At 43.8% G+C, this 15,737-nt stretch overlaps 1 protein-coding gene across 12 annotated transcripts in view; it reads right to left on the bottom strand.

The window, feature by feature from the left end:
* NEO1 (neogenin 1) overlaps positions 1-15,737 on the bottom strand; it is a 507,651-nt gene that overhangs the window by 260,079 nt on the left and 231,835 nt on the right. For all 12 annotated transcript variants that reach the window (XM_073363103.2, XM_073363101.2, XM_073363105.2 and 9 more), the window contains exon 3: positions 380-655. In XM_073363103.2, coding sequence (XP_073219204.1) covers positions 380-655 — 276 coding nt within the window. The remainder of the gene's footprint in view (positions 1-379; positions 656-15,737) is intronic.

Genomic DNA, 15,737 nt, shown 5'->3' on the forward strand with positions numbered 1-15,737 from the left:
AAACACCAGGTTCCGTTCTGGAAAACCTGAAGATGCCTATCTATACATCTTGCCTGAAAAGAGTGACCAGCCCCTTTCTTTACAATTGCCTCCTCACAAACAAAGCTCTTCTTTAGGGCTTTTAGTGTAGGTAACCTTTTATAGGAACTCTTTCCCAGCACACTTTTCTTGATTGCTTTAGGGCTGTCATTACCTCTGTCACATTTAAAGTCCCAGCTGCCATTTGGCAGCATACTGCTGCTTGCCAGATCTCCTTTCCTTCTATCTGGTAAGCGTTCCTATTATGTTTTCCTTTCATCTTATCATTAAAGGAGATAACACACAAGTATGCAAATGGATAGACTGATGGGGAAAAATCTTTTAAAAAATAGATTAGTACCTGGAAGAACTTTAAGCTCTGCTTCATCACTGTATTTGGGGGACCCACCACTTTCAATGACACAGCGATAGAGTCCTCCATCCCCATCTGTAACATTGCTAATGATTAGAGCTCCACTTGGTAATGTGAATACACGGTCATCCAAAAAGAATGGCTGACGATCCTGCTCCCACCTCACAAATGGTACCAGATCAGCATTGACCTCGCAGTTCAGAATTACGCTGTTTCCTCTATAGACAGATGTTGATTCTGGCTGGCTAGCGAACCTTGGAAGTCCTGGAGAGGAAGGTGAAGAGAGAATGGAAAAATCAAAATTATGCCAAACTATCACAATTCTGAAGGTCAAACCAGCAATCTGACTGTAAGCCTGACAAAAGTTGCACTCCAACTTTCTAAAATCAGCAGATATGGATGAGAACAAGAAAAAAAAATTGCTTATTTGAACAACAAGTGAATACAACACAGATTAAATATTTGAGGGACATCAGATTAAATATGTTTTAATAGGGGAAAGAAACACTGAGGGCCAAATTGTGAAAACCTTTATGGGAGAAGGAGACCACCTGCAAAGAAAACTCACCCACTTCCCCATGTGCTCCCTCTCTGTGTCCTTAGGAAGCAAACGGTACTCCAGAAAAAATGGTGAAGCCTAGACCAGTCCCCTCTTGAACATCAGGCTATATATGCTTTGGGCCAAATTATGGCATTTAGCCACTGGTCCAAGTAAGTTGTGCTGTAGAATAATATCAGGAACTCAGAGAGGGACTGCACATGGCCCCACTTCCTCTCAGCATTTTTTTGAGTGCCATGCACCCCAGGGCTGAAAATAAGGTCTGAAATTATCACAAAACATAACACATGCCCTGGGGAAGGAGAGGAGGCTCCTGGAATGCTCCTCCCTTCCCAGATCCTACATTCTGCGAGAGGGCCTATTAAATACAATTATCTGTTGATGAGAGGTTTAAGTTAAGAATTTAAATTCAAAAGTCAGGAAATTTTGAAGTGTGCCCCCCACCCCACAATGGCAACATTATCAGTGTTCACTACACAAACGACAAAGATATACATTAACTTCACAGTCATTTAGTCATTCAATCTAAATAAAACACAGTAGGAATGTAGTGCATAACTCCCTTAGGCCCCTTTGTACACACTAAATTTAAAATACCACTGTACTGGTGCACATGAGCAACATGACTAATGTAGCATTTGGAATTTCTTCATATGCAAGTGTTTATATTTTCAGCGTTAACTTTGCATTTATGTATTTTTGTGTATTTAATTTCTTTGCCTTACAAAAAAAATTATTCCTGGATGCAGTACTATGGCATAACAGTTGTATTTTGCACACTACTGGCTTTAAACTATATCACTTTCTAGATAAACCAACAAATCTAGCTGAAACATTATAATAAAAATGGATTGCTCTGCAGTCTTCAAAATTTGTTTAAAAGGCCTAACAAAATGCCTCGACAAAAGTTAGTTCAGGAAAAGGATGAGATTATTTCCCTTTAACAAACTAACAATGTTAAAGTTTAAAAACTCTAAATTCTCATAAATCAGTAAATTTGCTTCAAGTTCCAACACCAATTTATTCTGTGTCTCTTCTCCAACCCCCACCCAAATCTAAATTTTCTAGTACAGGCCACAAACCCCAAGGAAATTACATACCAGTTTGGAAACCCAGCCCACGCACTGGATACTGACCAGAAACCCATGTTCCAAGTATGAGATCATCTTACTTTCTACAAATGTGACAAAGAATAATCCTACCCTCTGTTCACCACACGAGCTGGGGCTCACACCGTATCTTCTAAAACAGGTGGGGCTTTGCTGATATTACTAATATTGGTCAGAAATCCAGATAGAGGTTAGTGATAAAATTGTACTCCATGTATCCTACTCATTCAGTTTAGACAACATGATAAATCATCCACCCTTACAAGGTAAGACTAAACTCTGTACACAGTATAACCTAGAAGAGTGAATATTGGTTGTAGCATATGACTCAATACCATATTCTTGTAATTCATATATGCAACAGCTAGATTTGTTCCTTCCATGTGGCAACTCATGTGTGTTTCCCACTAGTAAGCAGAGAACAAATGGCTGTATAGGAGCAGAACTAAGGTTGCTATCGGGAATTTTAATTGATAATTTCCTGACTTTCAAGCATTTGGGGTTTTTTTTCAAATAAGTTGCAAAGTATTTTCAACTTTCCATTCACCCCTGCCAAGTGAAAAGTTGTCTACCGTGACAAAGTTCCTCCTCTACCTTGGTGGGTCTTGCGCTTATTGGCGGAGTTGCTTGCCTCGGAGATTCACGGCAGCCCTCAGTTTGGCCGTTTTCGTGAACCCACAGTCCAGGTCAACTTGTCCTGTGTCTGACCAGGAGTTGGGAGGTTTGGGGGGAACCCGAGCCCGCTCTCTACTCCGGGTTCCAGCCCAGGGCCCTGTGGAATGCAGATGTCTAGAATGCCTCCTGGAACAGCTGTGCGACAGCTACAATTCCCTGGGCTACTTCCCCATGGCCCCCTCCCAACACCTTCTTTATCCTCACCATAGGACCTTCCCCCTGGTGTCTGATAATGCTTGTGCTCCTCAGTCCTCCAACAGTCCGCGTTCTCACTCTCAGCTCCTAGTGCCTCTTGCTCCCAGCTCCTCACACGTGCACCACAAACTGAAGTGAGCTCCTTTTTAAACCCAGGTGCCCTGATTAGCCTGCCTTAATTGATTCTAGCAGCTTTTTGACTAGAACACCTGCAGCCAATCAGCCTGTCTGTCTTAATTGTCTCCAGAAGGTTCCTGATTGGTCTGGAACCTTCCTGGTTACCTTACCCAGGGAAAAGGGACCTACTTAACCTGGGACTAATATATCTGCCTTCTATTACTCTCCTGTAGCCATCTGGCCTGACCCTGTCACACTACCAAAACATTTTTTGCAAAGTATTTTAAATGAACTTACTAAAAGCAAAGACAATTGAGTTTTCCCAAAGTAGATGAAGTACACGATCAGCCCTGCATATCTATGAGTTCCAGAATGATCTGAAAAATCTCAGTGGAAATAAAATCAAGAGAACACTAGTACATATCTAAAGGCAGAAAAGTAATTTAATTTACTACACAGCTAGATCAGATTTGCACCATAATTCACAAGTCACCATAAGACTCTTCTATAACAAGCCACAAGTCAATTGATCAACAATATCAGACAAATGACACACTCATGCTTACTTCCTCACATATGCAGCAAGCAAAGCATTTTGACTATAAAAGCTGTAGGCCCAGTGAAGCCAATTATCACTAGGTACAAGTTTCAGAGTAGCAGCCGTGTTAGTCTGTATCCATAAAAAGAAAAGGAGTACTTGTGGCACCTCAGAGACCAACAAATTTATTAGAGCATAAGCTTTCGTGAGCTACAGTATTGGGTACAAGTATTTGCTAGCCAGAATAAAATGTATGCAAACGTTCTTACAGCAGAGTTGTTATAACACAGTATAATAGAATTCGACATAAATATTAAACCAGCTTTTTGAACTAGTGTTGAAAAGTCTAAAACAAAAAGATACGCAAGGGTCTAAATTGTGACGGTCTCAATTACAATAATGTTCAGCATAGTGTACTGAATTTCTGTATTCCCAACCAAAAACCTAAGTGAAATGTTCACATTTCAAGGTATTTACAACCTTAAGATATATTATTTCTTGTTTCAGAATAACAGCCGTGTTAGTCTGTATTCGCAAAAAGAAAAGGAGTACTTGTGGCACCTTAGAGACTAACTGTCCTGCTATTACCAGCAGTGGGGTGGGAGGAGGTATTGTTTCATATTCTCTGTGTATATATAAAGTCTGCTGCAGTTTCCACGGTATGCATCCGATGAAGTGAGCTGTAGCTCACGAAAGCTCATGCTCAAATAAATTGGTTAGTCTCTAAGGTGCCACAAGTACTCCTTTTCTTTTTGCGAATACAGACTAACACGGCTGTTACTCTGAAACAAGAAATAATATATCTTAAGGTTGTAAATACCTTGAAATGTGAACATTTCACTTAGGTTTTTGGTTGGGAATACAGAAATTCAGTACACTATGCTGAACATTATTGTAATTGAGACCGTCACAATTTAGACCCTTGCGTATCTTTTTGTTTTAGACTTTTCAACACTAGTTCAAAAAGCTGGTTTAATATTTATGTCGAATTCTATTATACTGTGTTATAACAACTCTGCTGTAAGAACGTTTGCATACATTTTATTCTGGCTAGCAAATACTTGTACCCAATACTGTAGCTCACGAAAGCTCATGCTCAAATAAATTGGTTAGTCTCTAAAGTGCCACAAGTACTCCTTTTCTTATTTCTTGTGTTATTTTCAACTACCTTGCCATCAGTCTGACACCTTCCCTCTTTACTAATTATGTCTGAAAACTAACCATGGTCATTTGCTTAAAGGAAGCTGGAAAACAGCTGACTATGCTAGGTTTTGATGATGTTGCTATCAGTGGCCTTCATCTCCTCTTTCATTCAACCATATGAATTATCAGAATCTGAGACTAAATCCACTTTAGTCACAAAATGATTGGCAGAGAAGTAAGTTTATCACGGGGTTCTCAGAAGCCAGATAGGATGAGTGGCATAGACATGGAAACAGCTATGATAGCCACAGTTACCATTACATAACCATTTCCATTCTAACCCAGTCTCTTCAGAAGCTCAAAACTGGCTGAAGCTTTCACCTTTCAGGCTGAAATTCTCCCTTTTTGGGTTAACGGGATTTTTTTCTAGAAGTTTGAGCGAAAATGGTTAAAGAGACTGAGGGTATGTCTACACTATGAAATTAGGTCAATTTTATAGAAGTCGATCTTTAGAAACCGATTTTATACAGTCGATTGCGTATGTCCACACTAAGCACATTAAGTCAGCGGAGTGCGTCCTCACTACCATGGCTAGCATCGACTTACAGAGCGATGCACTGTGAGTAGCTATCCCACAGTTCCCACAGTCCATTTTAATTCTGGGTTAAGCTCCCAATGCCTGATGGGGCAAAAACATTGTCACGGGTGGTTTTGGGTACGTCATCAGTCTTCCCTCCCTCCCTGAAAGCAACAGCAGACAATCGTTTCGTGCCTTTTTTCCTGGGTTACCCATGCAGAAGCCATATCACAGCAAGCATGGAGCCCGCTCAGTTCACCGTACATCTCCTGGGGGCTGCTGGCAGACGCAGTACTGCATTGCTACACAGCAGCAGCTCCTTGCCTTCGCGGCAGACGGGACAGTAGGACTGATAGCCGTTCTACATCTCCTGTGTGCTCCTGGTAGACCTCGGTGAGGTCGATCAGGGGCACCAGGACAGACATGGCTATTCTCCTCTTAGAACATCGAATGGGAGCCAGAGACTCCAGGTCATTCTCTTCTTTAAGTTTCGTCTCATGGAAATTCAGTCCTGCCTGGAATATCATGCAAGCTGGAGGCTTCTGCCTCAGGCTGCTCTCCCAGCCGGCAGCACTGCACGGTCGCACCTCCCCCAGTCTACCCCTTGCTCTGATGGCTCATGAAGCCTGGACAGTAGTAAGGAACAGTTCAACTATAGGCTGAGCAAGTGCAGAATGGTGGTAGAGTGTGCCTTTGGACGTTTAAAAGCTCACTGGTGCTGTCTGCTGACTAGGTCAGACCTCAGTGCAACCAACATTCCCATTTTTATTGCTGCTTGCTGTGTGCTCCATAATATCTGTGAGAGTAAGGGGGAGACATTTATGGCGGGGTGGGAGGTTGAGGCAAATCGCCTGACGTCCGATTTTGAGCAGCCAGATACCAGGGCGATTAAAAGAGCACAGCAAGGCATGCTGCACATCAGAGAGGCTTTGAAAACCAGTTTCATGACTGGCCAGGCTTCAGTGTGACAGTTGTGTGCGTTTCTCCTTGATGCAAACCCACTTTTCTCTTTGAGAAATGCCTTCACTTTTTACCAGTTATTACCACCTGAGGGACTGTCAAACAAGGAGATTTTTCCTTCCCAGGACAATCTGCAGCTAAAGGAAAAGGGATGTTGTAAAATGAAACCCTTACTTAACAGTTTAAATTTCAAATGCTTCAACTGTTTTTCAATATTCTGTATCATTAATAAAATGCTTAAATGGATTTGTAATGGAGTTTTTCCATGACACTAAGCAGGCTGTGGTCTCTGTATACCAAACCATGAACTTCATTTAAGATAATTTAATGTTGGTCCCTTTCACGGTCATGTTAACATCTTTGACTCTTTGGGCCCATGTAGTCCATTTAAATTAATACAACTGATCCTGTCAGACATTACTTTAACAATTTAGCAAGAAGTGAAGTATTTAGCTGATCTTTTCAACTGTGGATTGGCCAAAGAATTCTTAAGAGAACTGATCTTATCAAGGTCAATCTAAATAGTTTGAAATGATAGGAGCAACAGCCCTGGTAAGTGCACATATCACAGTCATGCTCAGTAAAATGGCATAATAAAGTAGCTGTTTTTATATATTTCCCTAGCATCAAATAAAAGCTGCCTCAATTAAAAGAGAAGGAAAACAAAGTGAGAATTGTTACCTGAAAGCAAAAATACATTGAAAAATACAGACATGTAAAGGGATGCTGTATCAAGGCCTCCTTCCCTCATTCCCTGCTCACTTCACAGTTTCATTCAAAATTCACAGGGAAGGGATTCTGAGTATTTTACTAGAGCTGCAGGAGGAAAGCCAGGGTTCCTGCAGAGCCCTTCCCTCAATCTCATAAGGATCTTATAAAGTCTGCAGGAGCCCTCTTGACTTTTTGCTATCCAGCTGCGTTAGCAACAAACATACTGTGTGTGAAACAAATCCTTATTTAGCTACTCACTATATGAGCTTGGCAAACGGCTGTGCATATTAATTATTCAGGTTTCTCAGCTCTGTCACATAAAAGCTTTTTTCTCCAGAAAAAGTGAAGGCATTTCTCAAAGAGGGTCACTTCCATGCTAAAATTTCATCCTTCAACACTCAGTTATTTGGTTACAGAGCTGTGTAATAAAATAGTGCAGAAAATTTTTTTTATCATTCCCATTTTACTCAGTCTCTTCAACCATTTTTGCTCAAACTTCAAGAAAAAAATCCCGTTAACCCAAAAGGATAATTTCAGCCTGAAAGGTGAAAGCTTCAGACAGTTATGAGCTTCTCACGAAACTGGGTTAGAATGGAAATGGTTATGTAATGGTAACTATGGCTATCATAGCTGTTTCCATGTCTGTGCCACTTATCCTATCTGGCTTCTGAGAACCCTGTGACAAACTTACTTCTCTGCCAATCATTTTGTGAATAAGGTGGATTTAGTCTCAGATCGTGCTCATTCACATGGTTGAATGAAAGAGGAGATGAAGGCCACTGGCAGAGAAAAGAGAAGTTAGTTGAGATGGGCTGAAGCTATTATTGCTGCTGCTGTTCAAGTCCAATCCTATTTCCTAGAAGACAAAACAAGACAATGGACACGACAGAGGAGAGAAAAGAATGGCAAAGATAAAAAAGGCAACTTCTGTTTCCGGTGCTGACTCTCATTTGCAACCTCGCTGCTGGAGAGATGCAGGCATGGTTTAATTAGGGATTGGTCCTGCTTTGAGCAGGGGGTTAGACTAGATGACCTCCTGAGGTCCCTTCCAACCCTGATATTCTATGACTCACTCTTATAAGCCACTTGAAGACTTGGCAAGCTTGTAGCAGCATTGGGCTGTTTAGGATATTGCATTTTGCTGCCTCTCTTCACAGACTCACAGCACTGTTACAAAACACAGTCTTAGACAGGTTTCAGAGTAACAGCCGTGTTAGTCTGTATTCGCAAAAAGAAAAGGAGTACTTGTGGCACCTTAGAGACTAACCAATTTATTTGAGCATCAGCTTTCATGAGCTACAGCTCACTTCATCGGATGCATACTGTGGAAACTGCAGAAGACATTACATACACAGAGACCATGAAACAATACCTCCACCCACCCCACTCTCCTGCTGGTAATAGCTTATCTAAAGTGATCACTCTCCTTACAATGTGTATGATAATCAAGTTGGGCCATTTCCAGCACAAATCCAGGTTCTCTCACCCTCCGCTCCGCTCCCCCCCACACACACACACACACAAACTCACTCTCCTGCTGGTAATAGCCCATCCAAAGTGACCACTCTCTTTACAATGTGTATGATAATCAAGGTGGGCCATTTCCAGCACAAATCCAGGTTTTCTCACCCCTCCCCCTTTTTTTTTCCAAAAACCACACACACAAACTCACTTATGCTCAAATAAATTGGTTAGTCTTAGACAGGTAAGCCAGATTTTTATTAGACAGAAGGGAAAAGGAGAGGGACAGGAAAGGTAAGAAATAATGTGGGCAGTGAAAAGGACACATGCGGGGAGACAAAGCTTCACACCCCAGTTGGTGTTTGGGATTTAGTCAAAGATGATGGAGATGGCAATGTCATCTGGGTTTCTTCTCCCTGGCCCAGTCTGGTCAGGATATCTATCAGGATGAAAACAACAAAGGCCCAACAGTGTTACAGAATGTCCCAGGAGACTGTGGGGTGGCAACCATGATGGTAAAACTCTGACTTTTCTTGTTCTCCTGGCAGGGTTGCCAACTTTCTACTCACACAAAACCAAACACCCTTGCCCCACCCCTCCTCCGAGGCTCTGCCCATACCCCACCCCTTCTGAGGCCCCACACCGTCTCACTCCATACACACACCCCCGCCTTCTGTTACTTGCTCTCCCCACCCTCACTCACTTGCTCATTTTCACTGGGCTGGCTCAGGGGGCTGGGGTTCGGGCTCCGGGGTGGGGTCAGGGATGAGGGATTTGGGGTGCAGGAGGGGGCTCCAGGCTGGGGCTGAGGGGTTCAGAAGGTGGGAGGGGGGAGAATCAGGGCTGGGCAGGGGGTTGGGGCACGGGGGGGGGGTGAGTGCTCCAGCTGTGGGTGCAGGCTCTGGGGTGGGGCTGGGGATGAGGAGTTTGGGGTGCAGAAAAGTGCTCCAGGCTGGGATCGAGGGGTTCAGAGGGCAGGAGGGGGGATCAGGTGTGCAGGCTCTGGGCAACACTTACCTCAAGCAACTCCCAGAAGCAACAGCATGTCTGTTGTGTCTGCCTCCCTCCCCCACCATAATGAGGCACGGACAGGCAGCTCTGCGCACTGCCCCATCTGCAGGCTTCGCCTCTGCAGCTCCCACTGGTTGTGGTTCCAGGCCACTGGGAGCTGCGGGGGCAGCACTTGGGGCAAGGGCAGCATGCAGAGCCCCCTGGCTACCCCTGTGCATAGGAGCTGGAAGGGGAACATGCTGCTGCTTCCAGGAGCCGCATGATGTGGAGGCTATCAGGGAGTCTGCCAGCTCCACAGCACAGCGCCACCAGGATCCCTTTTCGACCAGGTGTTCCGGTCAAAAACTGGACACCTGGTCACCCGAGTTGGCAGCCAACTTATGTTTTTCGTCAGCAATTTTGGGGCTCACGTCTCCCAAAGTTTTTTCTTTTTAAGAATCCCAAACGGGGAGTGATGCCTGGAATAGCCCATCTTCTCGTTATTTTGATTGCCAGTTAGGCTTAATTTCTGACACAAAAATTTTAGTCCATTGATTTCCAGTCCCACACTTCTTTTGTTTACCAGACTTGATTTCAGCACAGTCCTTGAGTAATATCAGTCGACCTTTTTGTTTGGACTATCTCAGACTAACTTCTTTCTGTACTTTTTCCCACCAACATTTGTTACAGGTTATTTTGACATTTTATGAATTTTCATTCACTTTTGTTGAACAACAAAGTACTTGACAAAGCAGTAAAGCAAGATACTTGCTCCGAGGAGGCTTTGGAAACCTTATATTGCTGAAATGTTGGGAATTTAGAAAGACCATTCATATAGTTTATGATTAAATGATATAAAATGTATCCATATGATTCCTAAAAATAAGAATTTGGTTCATTACTTGAAAACTGTAGTTCTATAAATTGTTCCCAAATTATTGGATTAGGCCATTGTCTTTTGCCCTCAAGTAGCTCTTCTGATCATGAAAACGATCTGGCATCCAATTCTCATTAGGTTTCGATCAAGCCACTCCAGATGAGAACTTCCCTAGCAAAACTAGTGAATAACTAGTTAAAAAATCATTATCTCCAACAATAATTCTGTATCAAACTATGAGAATAGAACAACATACAAGATAGGTCTCTTGACGGAGGCAGCTCTTTAAAGAACTCCAATTTTCAGGTTATTAACATTTCCTTTTCTGCTCAGTGTACCCAAATCTACAGTGAATTAACTAGGCCTAGAAGCACCCAAAACCCAAATCAGTGTGTGAGAGAAGACAAAGGGAAATTAGGTAATATTTAAACACAATACTTTCAGACCACTACACAACAGTCAGGCTATGCAGCCAAGAGTCAGTCTGCTCCATGAACAGGTGTCCTTCGACTTGGGTGCCGGGGCTGGCTGCCCGTACCTCTCCTTCTCATTCACGGCCACAACCACCAGCGAGCAGGGCTGCGGGTACGTGAACAAATAGTCATACCCCTTCAAGTGGACAAAGTATTTACAGTTGACCCCCTTGGCCATAGGGGAAATGGAGGCCAGGGTCTGTCAGATGGTTTTGGCATTAGTCTGTATGGTCTTGATGAGGGGCACGACTACCCTCGACGGACCTTCCAGAGCCAAAATGTCCACCACCGGGTTCTCCGATTCCACCACCTCCTTGGCCTGCAGGCTCATGAGGTCCTGATGAGCATGAATATCTATGGGAGAGGCCCAGAGATAGAGCCACAGCCTTGTCACGGGAGGAGGACGAAGAGGCCATGGGGGTGGGGGGGAGGAGAGGGTCGCTGACCGCAGACCCAGGCTTGGGAACTGAAGTCAGAGGCGGTCCTGAGATGGGAAGGGGGCACAACATCTTCTCCATACCCCCAGGAGTGGGCTGACTGGTGGAGGCTTCTGGAACCCATGGTTCAGAGGTGGCCGACCAGAAAGCACTAGACTGTGCATCCTGGGCCTGGTGGTACGCCCACGGGGTCCAGAACGGCCACTGGGTGGGTCCCTGCCCATGTGCCTGCCATGGTCCTGCCCCTGCATCAGAGTGGCCACAGCCTGACTGGCGGCGGTCCCGGTCCGAAAACCGCGATCCCATCTCCTAACCCGAGGAATGGGAACTGGACAGTGAGGGCCAGGGCGGTGCCGAGTGAATCTGTGCCGGTGAGCGGCGTCAAGAAGGAGAGCAGTGCTGCAAGGCTGGGGAGTGGTGTTGGGACCTGGAGTGGTACCTGGACCTGGAGCAGTACCGTGGCCTGAAGCTGCATTGAGACGATGAATGGCACCAGGATCGGTGCCGGGTCCGGGACCTGCTCTGCGACTGCGACCGGCGGGTGGAGCGACACCGTGATTGGGAGCGTCAACGTGAACCGGTGCAATGCCAGGAGTACAACCGGCATCATGAGCATGACCGGCGCCACAATGGAGAGCAGTGTCGGGAGTCCAAGCAGTGCTGGGAACAGGAGCAGTGCCAAGGCTTGACCACCAGAGCCAACAGTCAGATCAATGCTGGCTTGCCTCGAGACAGTGCCATCCACTGGGAAATTCCTGCTAGTGTAGGTCAAAGAGGGATCACTGATGCTTTAGTAGATGAGTGAAGGAACACATTCAGCCTTTTCCATTCAGAATTAATTGGAAACTCTAACTGGGACAGGAGATTCAGCCAGTCTTGGAGTGATCTGCAAAGTGACACCTTTACTGAACCTTCGAACATGGTATCTTCTTTTAGGGAAAGGCAGTTTTCCCTATATCCAAATGCTTACAGAAATTGCAAGAGGCCAAAGTAAAACCAAATGAGAGAGTGGTGTACAGCAGATGTGCACCATCCTAAATGAATTGGAGGAATTTCTGGCACCCCAAAGCATTTGGGATATTGAAGGAGGCATCCTTCATATCAAAGGATACCAAGAATTCCTCTCATTCTACTGCCATGATGAAAAGTTATTCTTCAATATCTCAGATGATGGAGTTGAGCTACCTAAAATTCAACATGTGATTCTAGTTTCCTGTCACAGGAACACTTAAGGGACATCTGAAGTGGATTTCCTTCCACTACTATCTAACTGCTGAATCTATTCAAAGAAAGGATCCCCAAGAGTCACAGCAGTCTTGAGGCAATCTAAAGAGTTTGTGTAGGGGTGTCTTTTTGGGGGGGGGGGTAAAATCTGACCAATTTTAGGATTCTTTCATGATTTTCATTTACATTCTTGTGAACTGTGAAACCAAACTCATGCTTTGCTATGGCTTTTAAAAAGTCTTGGAGGTTTTGTCTCCCCATTAGTACCACGCAGATTTAAGGTAAGGGAGTAACAGGACTAGACTTCCAAGAAAATACTACCTGGACTGGTCAGAATGGAGGAAAGAAGAACCAAGCATGAGAGCACTCCCCTTGTTAGAAAGGACTCTGGCTCTTCTGAAGAATCCAGTAGATTCAGAAATATCCACTTGTTGCTGACGCTTGTAGGACGAGAGAGAGAGCACCAAATCACACTTAATTTTTTTTTTTTTTTTTTACTCTATGAAAGATGTGGTAGCTGATAAGTAATGAGGAAAGGAAGAACTCTATGAGAAGCATGACTGTTAATTATACACATAGGAGGAGCAGTGAGCTGCTGATAGCTTCTTCCTCTCAGCAGTCCTCTTCAAAGGCCCTATTCAGCAGCCAGGGACAGGCTGATGTGGAAAGAGAAGGGCTATAGAGCCTAGAGAAGACAACCCTTAAGGGTGAATCAGTGAAACTGACTGTACAAAAATGTACTGTGAAATGCACAAAGTATATTTTAAAAGAAATATTTGTTCTCTTTCATCCTTTTAAGTTACATATAAAGAGCTTAGATGTTATTTGTAACAGCAGGAGGTAAATATTCTTAAGAATGAAGTTATTTTTAAGATGACTGCTTCTCATTAACCCTTGTGCTGCTCAGACTTACCATGACACTTACTCCGTTTAAACTGCCCACTAACATTCCAATGTAGTCCATAAAGAGCAAGAATCATCTCCTACATTCAACAGAATAGCAGGTGCTCTCTAACAGCATTCTCTGGGAACACTCAGCAACAGTCAAGTGATTCATTAGTAAGAGAGACTTGGATAGTCACAATAACTGATCATAAAAATGAGATATCAGCATAAATAAGTTTTTAAAGTGACTATGTCAAACAAGGTTAACTTAAAAGCAGTTGAAAATCATTAACAGAAATAATCCAAGAAATTATGTTAATAAATCAATAATGGCAAATTACTGAACTTACTGAGAATTTATTCACAAGTTCCACGCCACCTTATGTAACAGTTGCATGTAGGGCTCAAGATCCATGTAATCTGGTTTAGAAACTGTTCTTAAACCCTGATGAGCATAAGCACAGACAATGATGATCCTCCACACTCACAGAATTACGGAGTGAACTGGTATCACTACATCAATTATAAAGTCCCTCACTCGGCTGAACACAAACAGCCTTGACACTGTGAACTGATGACATACAGTTAAGTCTAGACTTGTTAACGTTTGCAGTAACTGAAGCAGTAACACAGAGGTGTGAATTTCCTTCATTTTTCTTAAGGAGGTAGTAATCCTGTGTGTTCATAGGGTTAACCAAGCAAAACTTCACATTTTGTACAACTGTGACCAGCAATCTTTTTTGTATTATTGGAAGGCAGTGAGACTGACTCATGATATAACCTTTGGCTTCTGCCTTCCCTAGCCTTTTAGCCTTTCTGCTTTCTTATACACCTTCTGCTGACTCCCACTGATCTCACCTCTGTCATAAATATAAAGGGAAGGAAACCACCTTTCTGTATACAGCGCTATAAAATCCCTCCTGGTCAGAGGTAAAACCCTTTCACCTGTAAAGGGTTAAGAAGCTAAGGTAACCTCACTGGCACCTGACCCAAAAAGACCAATGAGGGGACAAGATATTTTCAAATCTGGAGGGTGGGCGGGGGGGAAAACAAAGGGTGTGTCTGTCTGTGTGATGCTTTTGCCGGGAACAGATCAGGAATGCAGCCTTCCAACTTCTGTTAAGGTAGTAAGTAATCTAGCTAGCAAATGCGTTAGATTTTCTTTTGTTTAATGGCTGGTAAAATAAGCTGTGCTGGAGGGAATGTATATTCCTGTTTTTGTGTCTTTTTGTAATTTAAGGTTTTGCCTAGAGGGATTCTCTATGTTTTGAATCTGATTACCCTGTAAGGTATCATCCTTACTGTTGGGAACACTGGGGCATGGCCACTAGGTAACTCGAGGGGATGGAAGACCACGAGTGTCGATGAAGCCCCCTTGCACAAGGCCCCGGTGTCCTTGGCCCCCCCTCCTGCCTGGAGGCACTTGCAGCAGCTCTGCGTACTAGGCCCAAGTGTCCTTGGCCCCCCCGCCTGGAGGCACACACAGCAGTTATGCTGAGAATCTGCAACAGTATGTTGCAGAGTCAGACTGCCTGAAACTAAGCAAGGCCAAACAGGGGAGATATGGAAGAACAATGCTGAATAAAGCAGCTTTATGTATAGTTTAACAAATGATACAGAGAATCAGGGAACTAGCTGGGAACTGGATTGGCTGGCTATATGGATACTTGGGGCAGCTTGCTATTGGATAAGTATGCTGGGAAAAAGGATGTATAAAAGCCTGTGTAACTTCCTGCTCTGTTGTGCAGGATTTGAGATTTTATTCTCCCTGTACCTTTTTGCAGCTGCAAATAAACTTTTCTGCTTCTCCACCCCGTTGTGATTATTGGGTGTAGCACACCGGGTAACGAACCACTCAAGCTGTTGTTCAGCCTCTCGGCACTGGGTGCCGGCAACATTACCATCCTCATTTTACAGAGCTGATTATTTTACCTTTTCTTTAATTAAAATTCTTCTTTTAAGAACCTGATTGATTTTTCATTGTTCTTAAGATCCAAGGGTTTGGGTCTGTGTTCACCTGTACCAATTGGTGAGGATTATTATCAAGCCTTCCTCAGGAAAGGGAGTGTAGGGCTTGGGGGAATATTTGGGGGGAAGACGTCTCCAAGTGGACTCTTTCCCTGATCTTTGTTTAAAACGCTTGGTGGTGGCAGCATACTGTTCAAGGACAAGGCAAAGTTTGTACCTTGGGGAAGTTTTTAACCTAAGCTGGTAAGAATAAGCTTAGGGGGTCTTTCATGCAGGTTGCCATATCTGTACCCTAGACTTCAGAGTGGGGAAGGAACCTTGACAACCTCACTTCCTTTTAGTTATTAGAGGACAATTTTTTTCCCAAAAAATAATTAAATTTCTACCATTTTGCTTCTTCTGCCCATATTAATCCAGCAGCCCAGACGTAGCATTGTGCTCAGTCTG

Source organism: Lepidochelys kempii, chromosome 10 (assembly GCF_965140285.1).
Source record: "Lepidochelys kempii isolate rLepKem1 chromosome 10, rLepKem1.hap1, whole genome shotgun sequence".
In the NCBI taxonomy this organism is placed as follows: domain Eukaryota; kingdom Metazoa; phylum Chordata; order Testudines; family Cheloniidae; genus Lepidochelys; species Lepidochelys kempii.